At 44.6% G+C, this 22,396-nt stretch overlaps 1 protein-coding gene across 2 annotated transcripts in view; it reads left to right on the top strand.

The window, feature by feature from the left end:
* The window catches only part of MRPS9 (mitochondrial ribosomal protein S9), a 53,478-nt gene extending 33,648 nt beyond the window's left edge, over window positions 1-19,830 (top strand). For both annotated transcript variants that reach the window (XM_030569803.1, XM_030569812.1), the window contains 6 exons: window positions 236-321; window positions 5,390-5,465; window positions 13,827-13,995; window positions 15,107-15,215; window positions 16,070-16,239; window positions 19,615-19,830. In XM_030569803.1, coding sequence (XP_030425663.1) covers window positions 236-321; window positions 5,390-5,465; window positions 13,827-13,995; window positions 15,107-15,215; window positions 16,070-16,239; window positions 19,615-19,706 — 702 coding nt within the window. In that variant the 3' untranslated portion in view covers window positions 19,707-19,830. The remainder of the gene's footprint in view (window positions 1-235; window positions 322-5,389; window positions 5,466-13,826; window positions 13,996-15,106; window positions 15,216-16,069; window positions 16,240-19,614) is intronic.
* The last annotated feature ends 2,566 nt before the right edge of the window (window positions 19,831-22,396 follow it).

Genomic DNA, 22,396 nt, shown 5'->3' with positions numbered 1-22,396 from the left:
TTGCCATGAGCAGTAGTGAGTGCAGGATCAGAGTCTTGTATACATTTTGAACCTGCAGTGTACTTTTAACTGTTGTTAAATACTGTAGCCAGTTTTACAATCATCTTTTTGTACACTTCAGGATGTTTGGATAATACACCTACATAGATAAGTAATGTGTGACTATTTTGTTATTTCAAACCATATAAACAATAAAATATCTGTATCTTTTAATGCATATTTCTGTATATTTTAGGAAATATATGGGAAACTGCTAGACATTCAGAAATACGAAGACCACTTGAGAGCCCAAAGCTTACTTGCTGAGAACAGAAAACTAATGTGAGTTTCCGGCTTGCACTAATATTGGCATCTGTTTTCTTAAATTGCTTTAATATATTATTTTAGCACTTCTTACAATCTTGGTTTCAAACATTTTTTATTTGATTTTTGGAGAGATAATTTTGAAATAATTCATGTGAAGTAACACATTATTGCCACCCTTTGGAGATCAAAAAGCATTAGTTAGACCCCAAAAGAACATGAGATGATGATAAAAAAAAAAAAAAGTTTTTTAATCTTTATAACACCTGTATATTCACCTACATCTCTGCAAGTGTGTGTGTGATAATTTCTAGTTGGAATGTCAACCTTAAGTCACAAAAAATGCACACCTCTCCCTGACTGCTCAGATGGAGACTCCACTTAGCTTCCCATCGTTTCTAAAATAGGGAAACTGCCATCCATCTCCTATTAGTGTCTCTCCTTCTTAGTTTCCCACCATATTCCTTCCTGTGCAAGGGCCATAGAAGGGAGCTCAGAAAGCAATGAACATCCAAGAAACACAAAGCATTCTGACTGTAGATCAGGTGTTTCAATTATTGTTCAGTAAAGATTTATATGAGCTACAAAGACAGGAGATGCTGCTGAGATGGGAGGCCAATCCATACGTGAAGGCAGGGCTCGATGGCAAGACCAGGTGTGTGTCGTCAGCCCTACATGCTCTTGCACTAGGTTCTGCTTGGGAGTTTAGCCCTGCAGATAGCAGGAATGGAGGAGTGTCTTATATCATGTGAGCTTGTCCTGCAGGTGCCAAAATCCCATGACTCATGATTAATTCATAATAGTTGGCAATATAGTTAACATTTCAGTCATAAGATCAATCATTTCTGATCATAATTCCTAATTATGGATAAGTGATTCAACACTCAAGGAATCTATTAGATTCCTTATTGTGTTTATATTAACCATTTCATTATTAACTTCCTCCTCTCTTTCTTCCCAGTGCCAACATATTTAAATAGTTTTACTTTCCCTTACCCCTTTTCTTTCTCTTCCAAAAAGGAAAAGAGAAACAATTTCCTCCTCCTCTCTCTTAGCTTCTTGCCTTTGTTTACCACATAATAGAGACTAGAAGAGGATGGAGAACAATAATTAAATATTCTTGTTATTTTGAGTTTTTTTCCACGGAAAGTTTTCACGGTAGATGGTTCTATGTTCAATGCCATTTTCCTTAAGGATTTTACTGAGCGGGTGATTGGTTACTCATTTCTATTGAAAGTCAACGGAAAATTCCTGGAAGACTATAATGGTTATTTGTCTGTTAATGAGCCTTTTTAATGGCTGCAGTCAGGATTGCTTGTCAGTCTTTGAAATTAATCAATATTATAAGACCTGGGTGCAGTTTGCTTCCTTTGAGGAATCCAGAAACTAGGATGCAGTTGCCCCCAGTAGTGTTTTGAGAATTTTTTTGTAGTAATTTCTCCATAGAGTGAGTGGGCAGTGAGGATGGGCTGGCTCAGTGGTTTGAGCATTGGCCTGCTAAACCTAGGGTTATGAGTTCAGTCCTTGAGGGGGCCACTTACGGATCTGGGGCAAAATCAGTACTTGGTCCTGCTAGTGAAGGCAGGGGCTGGACTCAATAACCTTTCAGAGTCCTTTCCAGCCCTATGAGATAGGTGTATTTCCATATATATTATTCAGAGAAGGCTTATAGGGTTGAAGAAGTTCCACTGAAACCAAGGAACCTGTCTCATATTCTCACGGTGCACTCCTTTTTTTCTCCCAGTTAAATGGTTGCTTTTTCAGGGCTGCAGTTCTTTCATGATGCACCTGCTATGTGTCTTCAATCCAGCATTATGTAGTATTCCAATTCTCCATAATGATGATCTGCGATTTTAGCCATTAATTTTGTGTGTTGATTTTTTTATGGGTAAATTTCAAAGAGTGCATATATCTTTTTTTTTTTTTTTTTTTCAGCACTGTAGTTTGGGATTACAACTATTTCAGTGTACGTTGCTATGCTTTTCCACTTTGGTATCTGGGACAGTTGTGTTAGCATGGGACAGTTGTCTTTAACACTGGTACAGTAGTTTTTTATCTTTGTTTCTTAGTTGACTGAAGTCCACATTCCTTTATGATTAAAGTTTCCTATGTCGTGTAGAGTTTATTCATCATACCTTTCTAGAAGAGACCCTTTAGGATATATCTGCACAGCCTTTTGGAGCCTGCAGGAGTGAGCCTTCCTGCTCAGGTGGACAGACTCAGGCTGGCATTCTAAAAATAGCTGTGTAGAAAAAGCTTTGAAGTTGTAGCTTGGAATCTGAAGCTCCAACCCAAGCTGCAACTTCAGAGTCTACATAACTATTTTATAGCACTAATATGAATTCCTGCTTGCCCAAGTCTGTCCACCCGTGCCAGAAGGCTCAGTCCCGCTAGCTCCAAAATGCTACGTAGACATACCTAAACCTGAGCAGGGAAGGGGAGAATGGGGTTGGAGTTCATAGTGAATACTGCTGAAAAATAATTTGATTTAATGTGATTCCTTCCAAAATATTGCCAATTGTTCTACTCGTGAATAATAGTGATCAACATTTCTGTCATGTTCTAAAAACCCAAGTGGTTGGAAGGATTTTTTTCAAGTTTTCCAAAAACATGTGCCTCTTCCACTGGGACAAGAATAGATAGTTTAACTCTAAAATGAAGAAATACTTTTTTCAGAGAATTGAGCATCTGAAAACGGGCTGTTATACAGACATTTTGCAATCTTAACTACAAGGTTAGGCCCTGATTCTGCAGAGACTTAAGCACACATATAACTTTACACATGTGAGTAATCCCATTGACTTCCTTGAGGCTACTCATGTATAAAGATAAGCACGTATTGAAATCTTTGCAGGATCCTGACTTCAGCTGCCAGTGAAAACAGTAATGCTGTCAGGCAGTAGGAAAGGTAATTTTAGGCCCTGATTCAGGAAAGCACTTAAAGACATGGTAAAGTTAAGTAATTCTTGAATAATGATACTTCCTGGAATTGGGATCCTTAATTGTGACACTAAAAATATTAATATACATTTATTGTTTCTAACAATTCTACAAAAGCAAAAAAATAAGAGTTAAGGCTTCATCCTTGGGTCACCTTGTAATCTCACCCCCATTACTGGATGAAGTATGCTGTTTCAACAGCCAATGTTTGAACACTTTTTGTATAGTACCTACATGAAAGGGGCATATTTGGGACAGTGCTTTGAAATTCCTTCTTTTATTGGCTTAACTTAATTCAGACCTTAAGGCTCTCTCTCTTCACTGGACTGTTCTCTTTAAAATTTCCACCATTGCTACCACTAGCGTACTTCCTCCGTTGGTAGCGACAGTGGGAGAGCTGGTACAGAGTCCAGCACTGTCATGTTGTCTAACCTTGCTCAGAGTAGGGCCTGGTCTACAGTACGAGTTTGTCAAATTTAGCAGCGCTAAATCGAATTAACCCTGCACCTGTCCACACAACGAAGAGGTGTGTGTATAATTTCACAACTAGGACTCATGCCCCGTGGCACCTGCTACTTGGCTTCGACATAAAGGGTTCTTAAAATTGATTTTTGTACTCCTCCCGACGAGGGGAGTAGCGCTGAAATCGACATTGCCGGTTCGAATTAGGGTTAGTGTGGACGCAATTCGATGATATTGGCCTCCGGGAGCTATCCCACAGTGCAACATTGTGACCACTCTGGACAGCAATCTGAACTCGGATACACTGGCGAGGTAGACAGGCAAAGCCCCTGGAACTTTTGAATTTCATTTCCTGTTTGCCCAGCCTGGAGAGCTGATCAGCACAGGTGACCATGCAGAGCTCATCAGCACAGGTAACCATTCAGTCTGAGAATCGAAAAAGAGCTCCATCATGGACCGAACGGGAGGTACTGGATCTGATCACTGTATGGGGAGACGATTCCATGCGAGCAGAACTGCGTTCCAAAAGATGGAATTGTAAAAGTCTCTAAGGGCATGAAGGAGAGAGGCCACAACAGGAACTCACTACAGTGCCACGTGAAAGTTAAGGAGCTCAGACAAGCCTACCAGAAAACCAAAGAAGCAAATGGACGGTCTGGTGCAGAGCTGCAGACATGCCGCTTCTAGGCTGAGCTGCATACAATTCTAGGGGAGGCCACCACCACTACCCCACCCCGACCATGGATTCCGAGGAGGAGTACTCTCAGCCATGCCTGAGGATTTTGCGGACGTGGAAGATGAGGAGGAGGACAACTTGTGGAGAGTACACAGCACACCGTTCTCCCCAATAGCCAGGATCTTTTTCTCAGCCTGACTGAAGTAGCCTCCCAACCCTCCCAAGGCGGTATCCCATACCATGAAGCCATAGAAGGGACCTACATGAAAAGGGAATATTTGGGACAGTGCTTTGAATTTCCTTTCTTTTATTGGTTTAACTTAATTCAGACCTTATGGCTGTCTGTCTACACTGGACTGTTTTCTTTACAATTTCTATCATTGCTACCACTAGCACACTTCCTCCATTGGTAGCGACAGTGGGAGTGCTGATACAGAGTCCAGCACTGTCATGTTGTCTGACTTAGCTCAGAGTTGGTCTAGATGACATGGTTAAAATGTCAGTGGCTACTAGTTCCCTTCCTACATGAGCACTCCCACATTGCTGCCACCAGCAGAGCTGCACCAGTAAGAGCAGGGATTCACAGGGGAAGATCTAGTGTAGACAAGGACTTGTTGTTGTCTTGAATCTAGTTTTGTGTGCATTTTGTTTTGCTGAAACCTTGTGGGCCAAGTTTTTAGAACTGAGTTATAAATCTGTGAAAAATTAGCTTATCGTGGAACTGCTAATTGATTTTTAACTTCAGTAGCAATGAGTGACACTTAAGTAAAATTCATAATTAACTCTCGATGCAATGAATTTAACAAGTGTAGTTACCATTTCTTTCATAAGAAAGAGCTTTTATAACTAACTTAAACATTATAAATCGTATTTTCATAGTGAATATCATACTGTTTTGCAGTAGAAAATACATTTTCAAACCAAGCTTGACTGTATATATGGTCCTTTGTTATATAACTCGAATTGCATGGTTAATTAAAAAGAGAATATATGTGGTATTTTAAACAGAAACCTGATTGGCAGCAGATGGCTGATTAAGGAGGAATTGGAAGAAATGTTAGTGGAAAAACTGTCAGATCATGATGTGAGTAATTAATCTTTTTAATTTAAGGGACCTGTATTTTAAGAATACAGACTCCGGCTGCATCCCGAAAAAGTATGTGTTGGAGGCAGGTGTTGTGGTTTTTTTTTTTTAAATATCATCCATTTTCCACCCCCCCCCTCCAGCTCCTCACCTAAGTAAATGTGTGTCATATTGTCCTCATGCATGCTACAAAAATTTCCCACCATTGTTAATGTGATCCATTTCCATCAGTGGTAACATCATTGGGAGACCTTGTGTAGATGTGTCATCGCTGGGTCATATAACCCTGCTCAGAGACGGTCTAATTAACACAGTGCTTAAAACCCATTGGCATTGAGTAGGGCTCATCTATAGGGCTCCCAATGTTACTATTATTAATGAAGTTGAACTGATGGTAGTGATCGTGGAAAATTTTTGCAAAATTTCCTTACTATAGACAAGACAGACCATTATCTGCAATATTCTTGCATCATATGAAATTGATTCTGAAGAACTCAGCATCTGGCACCTTACTACATGCATCTCCAAGAACAAGTCCGTAAACTCACTTTTGCAGCTGGTTTCCAGGGGTGAGGAATAATGCTGATGTTTCTATTACACTGAGGTTTTTCAAATAAGAACAGAGGTCCAAAAATCCAGATCCAGTCTGCCTGTATGACCATCTAAGTTATGTCTTACCTCTGGAACCTTAATTTCCCAGCGGAATTTGAAGTTTGAATTGGGCTGCACCAGACAGGGTTGACAACCTTTTGTCTAAGCATTCTAGATATTTTATCCTCTACATCCTTCATTGCTGTGTATTCCACCATCCCTTAGAGATTCAGACTACAGACCATCTCACTAGCAATGGAAGCGGTCCTCAATTTCAGTATCTCTTGTAATACTATGATGGTCGGTATGGATTTTCCTGTTTATTTTCCCAAAGCCCCAGGAATTGTTCTGCATTCACAAGCATAGCCACTCATTTTAGTGTTCCTCCCAGCTTGTCTTTTTACTGTACCTCACACTTCTATGAAATATCAGTGGGCTAGAAAATACCAGACTAGGGATTGGCCTGTAAATAAATACAAACAAGCGCAAAGGCTCAACCTCTGGAAATAAATTGAAATGTTTGCATGTACTGAGTCCTTTAGATATTCGCTGTACTCTTTTGCCTGCTCCATTTATCTTATGTTTTGTTTTGCAGCAACGCTTTCTGTGGTGCTTGCATTAAGGTACTAAACAAAATGGAAGCAATTGATTTTATTTTTTTCCCTACATGCTCAGAGAACTGTCAGAGGTTTTCCTTATTTACAGCTTCCACAATTTGATTTCCCCTCCCACTTTTAAAGGCATTTGGCACATACGTGTTGTGCTAATGTCGTTTTTTCCCAAAAACCATTGCCATAGAAATCTGCATTAGAACATTGGACTGAAATAAAACACAAAACTGAGTGATATCAGAATATCTACTGATACTGCTAATTTATTTGTAAGAACGTAGCCCGCTGCAGAAGATGCTGGAAATACAGCATAGGTAAAAAGAATTCTCAAAAGTAATTTTAGAAATACCCTATAAGTAGGAAAAAAGCGTAAAAAATTTCTTATACGCAATGGCATCCTTATATTCTTCTTCGAGTGATTGCTCATATCCATTCCAGTTAGGTGTACGCGCCGCGCGTGCACATTCGTCGGAAAACTTTTACCCTAGCAACTCAGTGGGCCGGCAGGTCGCCCCCTAGAGTGGCGCCACCATGGCGCTCCATATATACTCCTGCCGGCCCACCCGCTCCTCAGTTCCTTCTTACCGCCCGTGTCGGTCGTTGGAACAGTGGAGCGCGGCTTAGCTGACCTCCACTTCCCTAGCTACTCGTTTTCTCGTATATAATTATGCAGTTATAACACTTTTATATATATATTTGTATGGTTAGTTTAGTTAGCGGGGTTCAGGAAGTAGCCCCTTCCATGAGCCCAGTGCCGGAGCCATGCATGGCTCACCGGGTTTTAAAAAGGGGCCCGGCTTGCCAGAAGCCGCGGCCGAAGAGAGATCTACATGACTCCTGTTGAAGTGCCTCAGGGAATCACACTTGACAGATAAGTGCCCCATTTGCAAGGCTTTTAAGCCGAGAACAAAAAGGTGCGGGACTTTCACTTGCCCCTCCACCTTGGGCGCGGAGCGATGTTCAAGCGGCGGGCAGAAGCGCCTCCTCGGCACCGGACCCCGCCGGTACCACCAAGGCCTTTCGGCACCGACCGTCGCCGGCACCGATGTCGACTCGGCACCGCTCCCTTCTTCCGAGGTCGAGAGAGTCTACGATTCCTGCTGGTGCCTGGCGGCTCCCCGGCACGCGCCGTGGTTGAGCCCCCTGCTCCCGCTACTTCCGTGCCACCTGCATCGCAGCCAGAGAGCTCGCCTCAGTTGCGTTATCCGGCACCGTCACCTGCAGAGGCACCGATGACTTCGGCTCCGTCGATTCCAGTCCCCCAGGACCAGGGAATCCGCTGCCTGGCAGCTCCCCGGCTCGCGCCGTGGTAGAGCTTACTGCTCCTGCTGCTTCTGTGCCAGCTGCACCACAGCTAGACAGCTCGTCTAAGATGGCTCGCCCGGCACCGACGACGTCGGCACCGTCGATCCCGGTCCCACGAGGGCCGTAGAATCCGGTGCCTGACGGCTCCCCGGCACGCGCCGTGGTTGAGCGTATTGCTCCTGCTGCTTCCGTGCCAGCGGCACCGCAGCCAGAGAGCTCGTCTACTCGGATCGCCCGGCGCTGACACCTGCTACGACACCGATGACGTCGTCACCGTCGATCCCGGTCCCATAAGGGCCGTAGAATCCGGTGCCTGACGGCTCCCCGGCACGCGCCGTGGTTGAGCGTATTGCTCCTGCTGCTTCCGTGCCAGCGGCACCGCAGCCAGAGGGCTCGTCTACGTCGGATCGCCCAGCACCGACACCTGCTGCGGCACCGATGGCGTCGGCACCGTCGATCCCGGTCCCACACGGGCCGTAGAATCCGGTGCCTGACGGCTCCCCGGCACGCGCCGTGGTTGAGCGTATTGCTCCTGCTGCTTCCGTGCCAGCGGCACCGCAGCCAGAGGGCTCGTCTACGTCGGATCGCCCGGCACCGACACCTGCTGCGGCACCGATGGCGTCGGTACCGTCGATCCCGGTCCCACACGGGCCGTAGAATCCGGTGCCTGACGGCTCCCCGGCACGCGCCGTGGTTGAGCGTATTGCTCCTGCTGCTTCCGTGCCAACGGCACCGCAGCCAGAGAGCTCGTCTACGTCGGATCGCCCGGCACCGACACCTGCTGCGGCACCGATGACGTCGGCACCGTCGATCCCGGTCCCGCAAGGGCCGTAGAATCCGGTGCCTGACGGCTCCCAGGCACGCGCCGTGGTTGAGCTCCTGTTCCGGCTGCTTCTATCGGCACCGTCGATTCCAGTCCCACAAGGGCTATCGAATCCGGTGCCCGACGGCTCCCCGGCACGCGCCGTGGTTGAGCGTATTACTCCCGCTGCTTCAGTGCTGACGGCACCGCAGCCAGACAGCTTATCTAACTCGGTTCGCCCGGCACCGGCACCTACCGAAGCTCTAATGACCTCGGTACCGTGGATCCCGGCCCCACGAGGGCCGTCGAATCCGGTGCCTGACAGCTCCCCAGTACGCACTGTGGTTGAGCCTGCTGTTCCCTGCGCGCCGGAGATGTTACCAACGGCGAGGGCTCTCAGTGCCATGACAGAGTCAGTGCTGCCTGACCCGGGCACCGCCGGTACGGGTAATACAGTCTCTTCAAGGGACTGTCCCCTGTCAGTACAGCAGAGCGGCACCGTCCATGATCACGGTCCCGCAGACACTCCAAGTCCTGTCGGCACGCCGGACACCACTGGCAGTCCCGGTACTGTTTTCCTCGGTACTGGTCACACTCGCTGCACCGGTCGGTATCCCGTTCGCCGACCCGCTATCGGCACCGTTCCGACATCTGGCACCGGGGCAGGTACCTTGACTCCTGTAGCTCTTCTCCGAGCCTCGAGATCTCGGTCGACCTCCCGACACCGTTCTGGTTGCGGGTCTGGATCTCGTTCCAGGTACCGATACGCCTCCCGATGCCGGTCCCCGGTGCTGAGTTGGGCAAGGTCCGAGTGAGTCAGAGACTCGGCCCGTGCCTTCTTTTAGTACCTCCATGGCCATCCGGACACGCATCCGTGTCATCCCATATGCGCAGATTTTATGCTCAGGACCACGATCCTGATATCATGGCCAGCGGGCGCCAGCCCCGAAGCAGAAAGAGCCTTGGCGAATGCAAGGTGTACTCTGCAGGGGCCCTACGCCTCTGGGTAGCAAAGCAACAAGCCTTGCTTAGCTGCGATAATTATAGCACCTGGGTGGAGGAGTTTCTCCCTCGAACCTCCCACCTAGAGTTCGCTGCCGTCTTGGAGGACGGGGGAAAGAATTTACCCTTTGTTGGTAAAGGCATCTTCGCGGCAGAGACAGCCCCAGACTGCGAAGCCTGCTGGACAATAGGGTCCTAATGCGTCTCAGCGTGTATACGCTTGCGACCAAACGCAGGCCTTTATGGCCCCAGCCGCCATACTCTGTGCCTAGCCAGAGGCAGAACTCTGGAAAACGGCAAGGCCAAGGTGGTCGCAGACAAACGTCAGGCCCCCTAAAAAGCCAGAGTCGAGGTCCCTCGCAATTACCACTGGGACCAAAGACGGACCTTCCAAGGTTCGTCGGAGGGCGGTGTACCAGTCGCAGGACGGGGTCCTGATCCCGCTTTCTCCTGGCATGGCCCCAGTTACTTTTAGATCGCTGGGTCCTGCGCACGATGGAGCATAGGTACCACCTTTAAATTGCTCCAGCCCTGTCCCCCTTCAGCGGACGAAAGGGGCTAGGGGTTTTACTCCCGTTATGCCCTAGTTCCCCACTCGAACACAGGTCTCAGACCTCCCTGGTCCTGCATGGACTCAACCGGTTTGGGATAAGGTTAAAGTTCTGCATGGTATCCCTGGGAACCATTATTCCATCCTTGCCTCCTGGGGGCTACTATGCCGCCCTGGATAGGAAGGACGCGTACTTTCGCAATGCCATCTTCCCTCCGCACGGGAGATGCCTCCGCTTTATAGCCAGCGGTGAATACTCCCGGTTTACGGCCATAGTCGCCGCCTACCGTAGCTATGTCGGATATGCGTTTTTCCGTATTGGGACGATTCGCTTATCCGAGGAGACTCTGACGCACAACCCACTCAGCCGTGGGCATCGTCACGGTCTTATTCACAGATCAAGGCCTGATGATTACTATAGAGCAATCCACTCTGGTTCCCACGCAGAGGTTGGGCTTCCTAGGGGCTATCTTGGTCTCCTACCTAGCCGGAGCCTGCTTATCGCAACTGCGGTTTTAGGCGATGGCATCAATCATCTGAGGTCTGAAGGCTTTCCCAACGACCTCAGCTCGTTCTTGTCTCAGTCTCCTGGGTCCATGGTTGCCCGCAAGTTTGTAACCAAGCACGCCAAGCTCCGCCTCCGTCCTCTCCAAGTCCGGCCCACCTCGGCGTACCGCTTGGACAGGGAGCCAATGGTCATGGTAGTCACCGTTCCCTCGAACGCCTTAGGCTCCCTAGAGTGGTGGCTAACCCCCTCCTTGGTGTGGACAGGATGCGGTTTCATCCGCCCCAGCCCTCACTGCCCCTGACGGCGGACGCATTATCTCTCTGCTCGAGTGCTCATGGTCACCTCCGAGCTTAAGGCCTTCGGTCTTCTAGGGAGCTGGCATTCCTCATTAATGCCCCAAAAATCAGAGTAGTCCGCCTGGCATGCCAGGGGTTCCAGCGGCAGCTGCGAGGCCGTTGTATCTCGGTGTTTACAGCCAACACAATGGCCAGGTGCTTCATAAGCATTCAGGGGGGACATAGTCCTCCCCCCTTTTTTGTCAGGAGGCCATCCATTTCCGGGTCTTTTGCATGGCCCGCTCGATGGAGCTGGCGACGTCCTTTCTCCCAGGCGTTCGGAACGTCTTATCTCTTTGACTCAGCAGGTCTTTCCTGTCTTACGAGTCATCACTCTGCCCCATGTGAGGCGTCCCGCTTTCCGGAGGTGGAAATGGTTCCTCACACAGACCTGTTCGCTCACCGCGAGTGCAGGAAATGCCAGGTGTTCTGCTCCTTCCAAGGTCTCTCCTCGGAATCGATCTTGGACGCATTCCTGATACCGTGGAACGGCCAACTGCATTATGCCTTCCCGCTGTTCCCACTGGTTCGTTACGTCCTGCTCAAATTCCGCAGGGGCGGAGCGTGCGTCATCATGATCACTCCAGAGTGGTCCAGGCAGCACTGACATACCACGTTGCTCGGCCTGTCAGCCCAGACCTCATCACTCAGGGCAATGACAGGCTTCGTCACTCGGACCTGCAGCCTCTTCGCCTCACGGTGGCTCCTGCGTACCTGAGTTGGGGTGACAGGCAGCCTTCCACCTGGTCAACGTACCGAGCCAGGTGGAAGCGTTTCCTTTACAGCTGCAGTACGCTCGATCTTGCTCCTGCTGAGGTCTCGATCCCCTCTATTTGGCCTGCCTCTGGCCTTCAGCGGCAGGATCTGGCGGTATCATCGCTGAGGATACTCTCAGCAGCCGTCCCTACCTTCCAGCAGGCTAAGATGGACGTTCAGTGTCCCACGCTCTATGGGTTCGAGGTCCCTCAAGGGCTTGGAGCGCTTGCACCCTCGGGTGCGCCGCCCAGCCCCGCCCTGGGGCCTCAACCTAGTCTTGGCCAGACGGGTCTCTGAGATCAGAGCTCTTACGAAGGTTCCACAAAGACAAGGTGCAGTTGTGACCGCACCCGGCTTTCCTCCCTAAGGTGTTTTGGCCTTTCATGTTACCCACAGTTCAACGCAATGGGCATAACCGTTGCACTCCTTGGACATCTGTGGAGTGCTCGCATTATATTGTGCTGACAGAATCATTTCCTAAGGTGCCCCAGCTCTGCCCCGGTAGCGGGCCAAAGGGAGGGCTTGCTTGGTTTCCTCTCAGAGGATCTCATCTTGGGTGCTGGCGGACATCCCCACTTGTTATGATTTGGCTCATATTTCCCCAAGCCACATCACCGTGCATTCTACCAGGGCTCAGGCTTCATCTGCCGCCTTGCTGGCTCGTGTTTCTACCCACGAGACCTGTCGCGAAGCTCCATTGGTCCTCGGTCCTTACCTTTGCTTCGCAGTATGCCCTGGTTCAGCAGTCAAGAGAGGCTGTAGCCTCTGGCTCGGCAGTTTTATTCTGCCACATTTCACTCCGACCCCACCGCCTTTGTAAGGCTTGGGATTCACCTAACTGGAATGGATATGAGCAATCACTCGAAGAAGAAAAGACGGTTACTCACCTTTGTAACTGTTGTTCTTCGAGATGTGTTGCTCATATCCATTCCGCACCCGCCCTCCTTCCCCACTGTCGGAGTAGCCGGCAAGAAGGAACTGAGGAGCGGGTGGGCCGGCAGGAGTATATATGGAGCGCCATGGTGGCGCCACTCTAGGGGGCGACCTGCCGGCCCACTGAGTTGCTAGGGTAAAAGTTTTCCGACGAATGTGCACGCGCGGCGCGTACACCTAACTGGAATGGATATGAGCAACACATCTCGAAGAACAACAGTTACAAAGGTGAGTAACCGTCTTTTTCTTTGTTACCGGTGGTCCAAAACTCCTGCAAGTAATGCTTTGTAGCAGGCCATCTCAGCTTTCAGCACAAAGGGGTTAATGCTAAGGTGTTTAGTTTCTAATCACATGTTCAAGAACTAGGAAAAAAAGCACACAGGAGCAAAGGATAATTTATTTCAAGAGGTTGCCCTTTAAGTCAAGTGTCTCTTGAATTTTTAAATATCTTGATTGTTCAGTTTTAAAGGAAATCATAAACATTAAAGTAACTCAGCTTGAACAGCCGAAGAGATATGTTTCCCATATGTATTATGAAATATAATCACTGAGGTGCAGTTTAGTAAAATAAAATTATTTCCATTTCTATAGCCCTATTGGAAATGAGTGGGAAAGCTTTTTCTCCTCTATTCTAATAAAAAAAAAAAATTCAGATCCAAGGCCCAGTAGAAGTTTTCTTTTAAAATTGAGATTAACTTAATTCTAATATACTAATCCTGTATTACAAAGAGGTTGGATGTACTCTGAATTCAAGATTCATTGTTGTCTGAAGAAAGGATTAGATGTCTTTAGTCACACAGAAAACGATGCATCTGCATGCTGTTTTTGAAGCAGCATGTGGATGCAAAAGTGTCATCTTGTCAAAAATCATCAATAAAAGCAAAAGAAAAGATCAAGTATATAAAAATAGAAAGTTTTAGCAAATACAATTTCACCTGCATCTCTTAATGAATTTTTGTTCTCTACAGTATTCGATGTGTATTCAGCTGCTAGAAAGATTAGTGACGTTGCCATGTTGTGGCATTGAGGAAGAGTATGTGCTAAAGTTTCGCAGAGAACTATCTATACAATTAAAAAAGATGGTGATTGAGCCCCTGCAATATGATGAGCAAGGAGTGGCCTTCAGCACTGGGGAAGGTAATAATTTCAAGTTTGTCTGTCTGGTTGAAGTGGTGAAGGTCTTCAGCTGAGACTCAGAAATTTCTTTTGTAACCCCAACGCTCAGCAAAGTCTTGTATTGGTTTGGTGCATTTCTTTATTTCATACACTTATATTGATATTTTACAAGTCTTTCATGGATATCTTGGTTTCAGAATTGAAGTGTATGGCACAAGTGTCATTATCTAATGATCCATGATGATCTACGATAGAGCCTTCAAAATAATAGTAAATCACTAGTTGATGAAATTAGTAGATATGGGTACTCGGCATTGAATTATAGCCAGTTTTCATAAGTTCAATAACTATCTTATTTTCCCTTTAAATACACAAAAGCACAGATCTGTTTCACAGGCTAACAGGTTTCAAAATTAATTTATCAAACAACCTTTTTAACATTACCAGAGCTCAGAGATGTAAACCAGACTATTTCTTCTGGGCTGAGATTTTGTATGTCATATTTTAGGTCAGAGCTAATGTTTTCACAAAGATATAAAACTCTGTAGATAGTTTACGATGAAATCTTACTAAAAGTGGACAAAAAATTGTAGCAGCACTGTTCATACCGGTATAATTAATTTGTACGTACAGATTCATAAGAACATTCTTTATTAAACTGATATTCTACTGTACATTTTTTATCAAAGTATCTTTATTTTTTCACAAAATATGTTTATTATTAGCTCCTACAATGATGCTTCATATGAAATAGTAAATACGGGACATGCACAAGTGCAACAAACTGCTTTAGCACCTCATGTATCATTACCGCATTCAATTATCTTTCACAGTTACTTTTTAGTGTTCAGAATATTGCTTCTCATCTTCTAAAGTAAAACTGTTCAAAGTTGCACTGTGTGTGATATACTGATGATTTTGTCCTTTTTCTCTTATTTCCATGTACATTAACAAAATGAAAAAATCTATTTAGTGCAGTAGCATGCTGAATGTTGCTTATGTTTACCGCCCCCATCTCCTTTACCTCATTGCTGCTGTATGAAAATATAAGATCTACTTGGCTTTTTTTGCATTTGATATGCCGAAAAATAACGAACCCACAATAACAAAAGGATGCTTTGTTTGTTTTAAGGCAAAAGAAAGACTTCGCGAGCAACCGCAGTAATTTATGACAATGGAAGTGGAAAAATTACAGTGAACGGAGTAGATTATTTATATTATTTTCCAGTGATGCAAGACAGGTGAGAGCACCATGTATCTGTTTTAACATTAACAACCTAAACAGAAACCATCATGCTTTGGTAGAGCATTTCAAGTATTCAAAACATCAAAAAGAGCTAATATTGTTAATTTTTATTATTATTATAATTGTAACTTGATCACTGATTTTTTTTCTTGATGTTTCTGCATGGATCTTTAGCTCTGTGAAGCTGACACTGTCTCCTGTTCCTGTATAAGTATCTAGTTTAAGAAGACTTCACCTTGTTTCCATTTTTTTCACATGATCATGAGAACTCAGTGTATCAGCTGAGAACTGTCTGTCATCTGCCTTTTTTCAAGGAGGGTTGCAAGGTTGCAAAGAATAAGAATACAGATCATTTTGGTACTTTAGTTATGGAATCTGCTCAGCTCAGAGAAACTCTTGTGTTTACTGAAATACATCTGTTTCCTGAGAGTTCCAGGGCAGTAGTCACACAGTTGTACTCCAGCATATATCAGTACAATACAAACAAACAATGTAATTCAAGACTCTGCACCTAAAATTTCAGACTGCACACACAATTTCAGTTCATCTTACACTGACAAGATTTCTGAAGATAAGTTATAAAAAGTTTCCTTAAACAAGCTAATGTGGATTTATTTTATTCCTCTTGTTGGCTATACAATTCAAACACCTTGTATATTCCAGTAATCTAAATGCGTAATAGTCGTTTCATGTCTGGTTTAATGTACTGACAAAGGAGTACCGGGAAGCTTGCATTTCTTTAGATTACATATGTCAAGTCATCATTTAACACTCTCATAAACTAGCAATGTTATATATAATCTGCAATTTATAAAAATTAAATACTGTGTGTATCTTATATTTTTCCAGAGAACAGCTAATGTTCCCATTCCAGTTCCTTGATAGACTTGGAATACATGATATGATCTGTACCGTCTCTGGTGGAGGGAGGTCCTCACAGGCTGGAGCGATCCGTTTAGCCTCTGCAAGAGCACTGTGTAGTTTCATCACTGAAAATGAAGTGGAATTTATGAGGCAAGGTATGAGCATAAGTAGGAAAGAATGCATAATTCCAACAGTAATATGTTTACATGCTTTTCCAGAAACTGGCTAAGATTAATAAGATTGTTAAGGGCATGACTCTCTGAAAACACAGAAGTGAGTAATTCCATTGAAATCAGTGGGACTACTCATGTGCATAAGTATTTTCAGGACTCACACTTTAGTCATGAATAGTTTTAATAGTCAGTCTTTCTGACATCTTTCAAATGACCCAACTGTATTTCCTCTTTGAATAACCTCTGCACCTGTTCATGAGATGTTAGGGTCACAGTCCCAGCCTGAGAACCTGCTTCGGCTACATCCTGTCAGTGCAGAAACACAATATGTAGTAATATATCAAGTCAGAGAAAAACCTTGAGTCCAAATTTTGTGGGAGGAAAAGATTCCAAGATTGCTAATCAGTTGAATAGAAACAAATCTCATATATTCTAAAGGTTCTTGACCCTGCATTCAAGCACCAAATGTTAGGGCTACCAGTAGATTAGTTTCAACTTGATCTGAAGGGGATGACAAGGAGCATAATTATAAGTAGGTTACTTTAAATAGGCCAGATTAGAGGTTCCTCCTCTTTCCCTTATTCAGAAGGCACCATTAAAACAACCACCACCATAGGTAGCTGCAGTAACTGATATCTTCCTATATGTAGAAAATATCACACTATTACAACAATGCAGAGTTAGAAACATTGAGTTTTTAAATAGACTAGAGGGAAATATGTTGAAAACTCCTACTAATAATGAACGCAGCATAATTCTAAGCAAGCTTTTGTCTCTGCTTAACGTGCTTCTGAATTACTTATTCATAGATTCCAAGCCCAGAAGGGACCATTTGGATCATCTAGTTTGACCCTCTGTATAACACAGGCCACAAAACTTCCTCAAAATAATTTGTAGCACATACCTTTTAGAAAAACATCAAATCTTGATTAAAAAAAATGCCAGTGACAGAGAATCCACCACAACCCTAATAAATTGTTCCCATGGTTAATTACCCCCGTCATTAAAAATGTATGCTTTATTTCCAGTCTGAATATGTCTAGCTTCAGCTTCCAGCCATTGGCTTGTACTACACTTTTCTTTTGCCAGATTGAAGAACGCAGTAGTAAATATTTGTTCCCCATGTAGGTACTTAAAGACGGTAATCATGTCCCCCCCTTAATCTTCTCTTTGTTAAAATAACTAGATTGTGCTACCACGAAAGGGCATGTTTTCTAATCCTTAAATCTTTCTCATGGCTCTTTAATTAATCAACATCCTTCTTGACTTGTGGTTTCACCAGTGCCAAATACAGAGGTAAAATAAATAACCTCTCTACTCCTACTCAGGAAACCCCTGTTTAAATATGCCAGGATTGCATTAGCTCTTTTGGCCAGAGCATCACATTGGAAGGTAATGTTCAGCTGATTATCCCCCATGACTCCCAAATCTTTTTCAGTCACCACCAGTGCCCACTTTTCAGTGTAGGGGGTTGACCCTCAGCTCTGCCCTAGGCCCCATCCCCGCTCCACCCCTTCCTCTAAGGCCTCAACCCCACCTGCCTCTTCCCATGTCTGCCCTGCCCTGCCCTGCCTTTTTTCCTGCTCCGTTCTGCCCCCTTCCTCGAATGTACCGCATCCTCGCGCCTCCCCACCTCCCCCCAAGTCTCCCACACAGCGCAAAACAGCTGATTGCAGCAGGCGGGAACGCAGGGAGGGAAGGGTTGGCACTGATCAGCAGCACCCAGTGGTGGGCAGGAGGCGCTGGTGGGAGGTTCTGATGGTGCGTGCACCATTTTCCCCCGTGGTTGCTCCAGCCCTGGACCACCCACGGAGTCGGCGCCTATGAGAATCACTGCTTCCTAGGTTAGTCCCCCATTCCATAAGTACAACCTACATTGTTCCTCAATGTATACACACACATTTAGCCATATTAAAATGCATATTTCTTGCTTATAGCCAGGTTTCCAAGCAATCCTGATATTTCTGTATTAGTGAATTGTCCTCTTCATTATTTACCACTCCACAATTTTTGTCATCTGCAAACTTTATCAGAGATGATTTTATGTTTTCTTCCATGTTATTGATAAAAATATTAAAAGGTGTAGGGCAAAGGAACAATCCCTACAGGACCCCACTGGAAACATACCCGCATGATGATGATTCCCCACATACAATTATATTTTGAGACCTTATTAGTTAGTCAGTTTTTAATTAATTTAATGTGTGCCATGTAAATTTTATATCGTTCTAGTTTTTTAATCAGAATGTCATGCGATACCAAGTCAAATGCCTTACATAAATCTAAGTATTTTACATCAACACTATTGCCTTTATCAACCAAACTTGCAGTCTCATCAAAAAAAGATGTCAAGTTAGTTTGACAGGATCTATTTTTCATAAACCCATGTTGATTTGTCCCGTATCAGCAATTCTATTATCTTGCCTGGGATCTATATCAAGCTTGCAGGCCTAGACTTAGCCAGGTCATTCCATTTACCTTTTTTAAAAATTGGCAAGTTAGCTTACTTCCAGTATTCTGGAACTTCCTCATTTCTCCAAGACTTGTTGAAAATCACCATTAATGGGGTACAGTGAGCTCTTCATCCAACTCTTTTAAAAACGCTTGGATGCATGTTATCTGGACCTGCTAATTTTAAAAATGTTTAACTTTAGTAGCTTCTGTTTAACATCCTCCAGAGATGCTAGTAAAATGGAAGGAGTATTATCATAGCCATATGATGAGTCTATATCATTTGTTTTTCTCCAAATACAGAACAGAAATATTTATTGAACACTTCTGCCTGTTCTATATTATTATTGATAGTTCTCCCAATACCATCTAATAGTGGACCAATACCATTGTCAGGATTCTTTTTGTTCCTAAAATATTTAAAAGTTCCTTCTTTTTGTCCTTAACTCTGCTCGTCATAGATTTCTCATTGTGTCCCTTTGCTTCCCTTACCGATTTTTATACAATTCCTAACTTCTGATTTATATTCATTACTATCAACTTCCTCTTTCTTCCATTTGTTATATATAATTTTTTATAGCTGTCTAAAAGTGAATTCAAATATTTGAACAAATAACATGTCCTTTACATCACTAGAGTGATTTTTGTAAGATTTGTTATGTATTGTGATGTACAATACTCAAATACTGTAACCGTGTTAAAATTCTGTGGGGTTTGACTAATCTAAATTCCCTTTTGTTGGTTTCAAACTGTACCTTTTGTCCTCCTTTTGGGCCTAGATGATGCAATTCATGTGGTATGCAAAGTCACCAATTGTTCTGAAGCCCTCTTCTCTCTCACACACACACAAAATATATTAGTGAGTGCTGTACTTCATAAAATGACTGTCTTCATATTGTCCTGTAGCTGGACTACTGACAGCTGATCCACGTGTCAGGGAACGAAAGAAGCCTGGTCAAGAGGGAGCCCGTAGGAAGTTCACCTGGAAAAAACGCTAAGTCTAACTGGAGCAGATGTTAAAAGTTTTATGTGTTACAACAGTTTCAAAACATCACCAACCATATGATTTCTTTATAATCACTGTTGTGTAAATATATCTGGTAATAAATGTTTTGTTTCTAATTACTGTGTTTTCCTCTTTTAAAAAAATGAATTACTTTTAAGTTGCAGTCAGTTGTTAAAAGATTTTAAAAGTCGCAAATTGTAAAGTCTTTTGTCTGAACTAAGAGTCTGAAGTGAAACTTTAAGGCCAAAATAATTAGACCTCCCAACTGCTGTGTAGACATACCCTTAATGATGGACATACCAGATGCCTACTCTGCCTGGGTGAGGAGCACATAACAGAGAGAGATGCCATATGTAGAACCTTTTCTAAGAGAATCCAGAGAGCTACTGAGTCTTCTCTGAAAATGTTCCTGATGGAGAGATGCATCCCTCTTTAGACCCCAGAATGCCTGGGGCAGAAACTTCTAAGCACTCATCATCAAAAACCATGCCCGCTAGCTCTTCTACGTAGGAAGTAGAAAGAGTTGCTCTTAAAAACCTATCCTCCTCCCCCAGTAAAATCTCAGGGGATGGGAAGGAAAAAGCACCGAGCACACACAAAGAAATCTGTTTCTTTCACCAGGTTCTTCCTCTAGGAGCCACAAATCCTCTCGATCCTCAACTGAAAAGGGTAGTATAAGGTCCCAAAAGGGTCCCTTTGGCATACAGACAGGTAGCAGTCACCATGCCTCTAAACTGACTTCCTTGGTACTGCAAAAGTTGCCCAGTACTAAGATCGCCAGTACTGTCAACTCTGGTACCAATGCTATCCTCCTGTCTGATTTCAGCACCAACTGATTCAGTACCAAAATCCTATATGGAGTCCAAAAACCTACTGATATCTACCAGATTCCTCACTGTTTGCAGTAATAAAGGTACATCCTTCAGTACTGATCACTGGCCCTACACTGATATAGAAGCAGCACACGGGCAGTCTGAGGCAGTATTATTCATTCTAGTCCTCAGGTTCAAAGGGCAGTAGTAAGATTCCACTAGTTTGTTCCCTGGGGTCTAAGTATTCAGGCCAGTAGAAACTTGAGATGGAGTTGAGGGCTGAGTTTTACTACCATGGACGTGGAAGCTCAAAGAGGGAGAGTACTCTCTACTATCTTCCCCCTTGACCAATCTGTCCCTTATACTTATGAACACCTGGGTCTTTACTGGGCTGCATCATGTTAAAAGACCAATGTCTACATTCCAATCTAGCGCTAGGTCCCCTTCACCACCACCTCACAGGGGAGCTTTACAGCCAGCCCAGTCTGCTCTTTCTGTCAGCTGAATAGACTGATAATGGCTCTTATGAGGAGTCACAGACAGGACAATCTTGTCCTGGCTCCCATATCATCTCCTGATTGGGCTGAGACACCAGAGATTCCAGTGGAGGTGGTCCAAGAAAAATACACAAGCTCCTAGACATCCTGCACATCTTTGTTCCTGGATCTCTTGCAATGCCCATCACCGAGAGACATTTAGAGCCAGCTAATTTGCTCTGGCAAATGCCTGCTGCTTTGGCACCAACATCAAAAGGGGCAGATTGTCACTATCAAGTGCCTTTCTAGGGCTTCGGGGAACTTTATAGGCACCCCACCTCATTAGTTGTCACCAATTGGGAGGTCTTAGCAAAGTCAACAAAAATCAACTCAGACAAGGAGCCCAAGAAATTATACATAAGAGGTATCTCTGAAACTTTCCACCTTCCAGGGGCAAGAAACACAAGTGCAGATATCTTCAGCAGGGATTTCATATACCAACCTGCGTGGTCAATCAGGAAGGAAATAATCTTCCAGATCTTCCACCAGTGGGGGTAGACAGTAATAGATTTATTTGCAACCAACCTGAACAACAGAGATTTTGTTCCAGGTTGGTCTGCAGCCTGGGTTCCATTACAGATGCCTTCTTTCTCCCCAGTCCACTCTACCTCCAATATGCATTCCCACCAGCTCAGCTCATCCCAAGAGTACTGAAAAGGGAGAAGGCAGTACTGGTTCAGGGACCTGCATCAGGTCACGAATATCTTTGCCCCTAGTCAAGGTTCTCTTGTTCAGAACCAGAGTAAGTCTGTATCCCAATCTCCAATCTTTGCTCAGCAAGGTGTAGGTAATCTCTGTTGAATACTCGTGAAAGGTCATGTTTCCAAAATGTCTAAGCCATCTTAGTGAGCAGCAGAAAACAATACACTAGAGCTGCATATGTAGCAAAGTGGAAGAGGTTCTTCAATCTGGGCACCATCTCAAACACTTAACATGAGATATACAGTGATACAATTAAACAGGGAGGCAGCTTTTATGTCCTCAACTCAACGCACAAAAAGAGTAGGGACACATGCTATCCATTAGGATTGCTGGCAAAAGTCCCCCTCGAGTGCATTGGGTGCCCACATATCTGCAGTGCACAACACATATTGAGGAACAACTGTTACTGTACAAGTATAACTTTTTTTGTGTTCTCTCTTCCCCCCACCCCCACCCCCATTTCTATGATGTTTGGAGCACCACCACTACAGACTTCTGGGCCATGGAAATCATAGAGATGAAATATTACCTCCAATTCCAAACCTTCCCCAATGATCAGCCACCTTCCCTGTCTCTTTTCAGAGATCCCTCTCACAAGAACATGCAACATCAGGAAGAGAAGCCACTTCTAA

This window comes from Gopherus evgoodei, chromosome 1, assembly GCF_007399415.2.
Source record: "Gopherus evgoodei ecotype Sinaloan lineage chromosome 1, rGopEvg1_v1.p, whole genome shotgun sequence".
Taxonomy (NCBI): Eukaryota; Metazoa; Chordata; order Testudines; family Testudinidae; genus Gopherus; species Gopherus evgoodei.
Note: the sequence above shows the minus strand (reverse complement) of the source record. Positions and strands in the feature narration are given on the sequence as shown.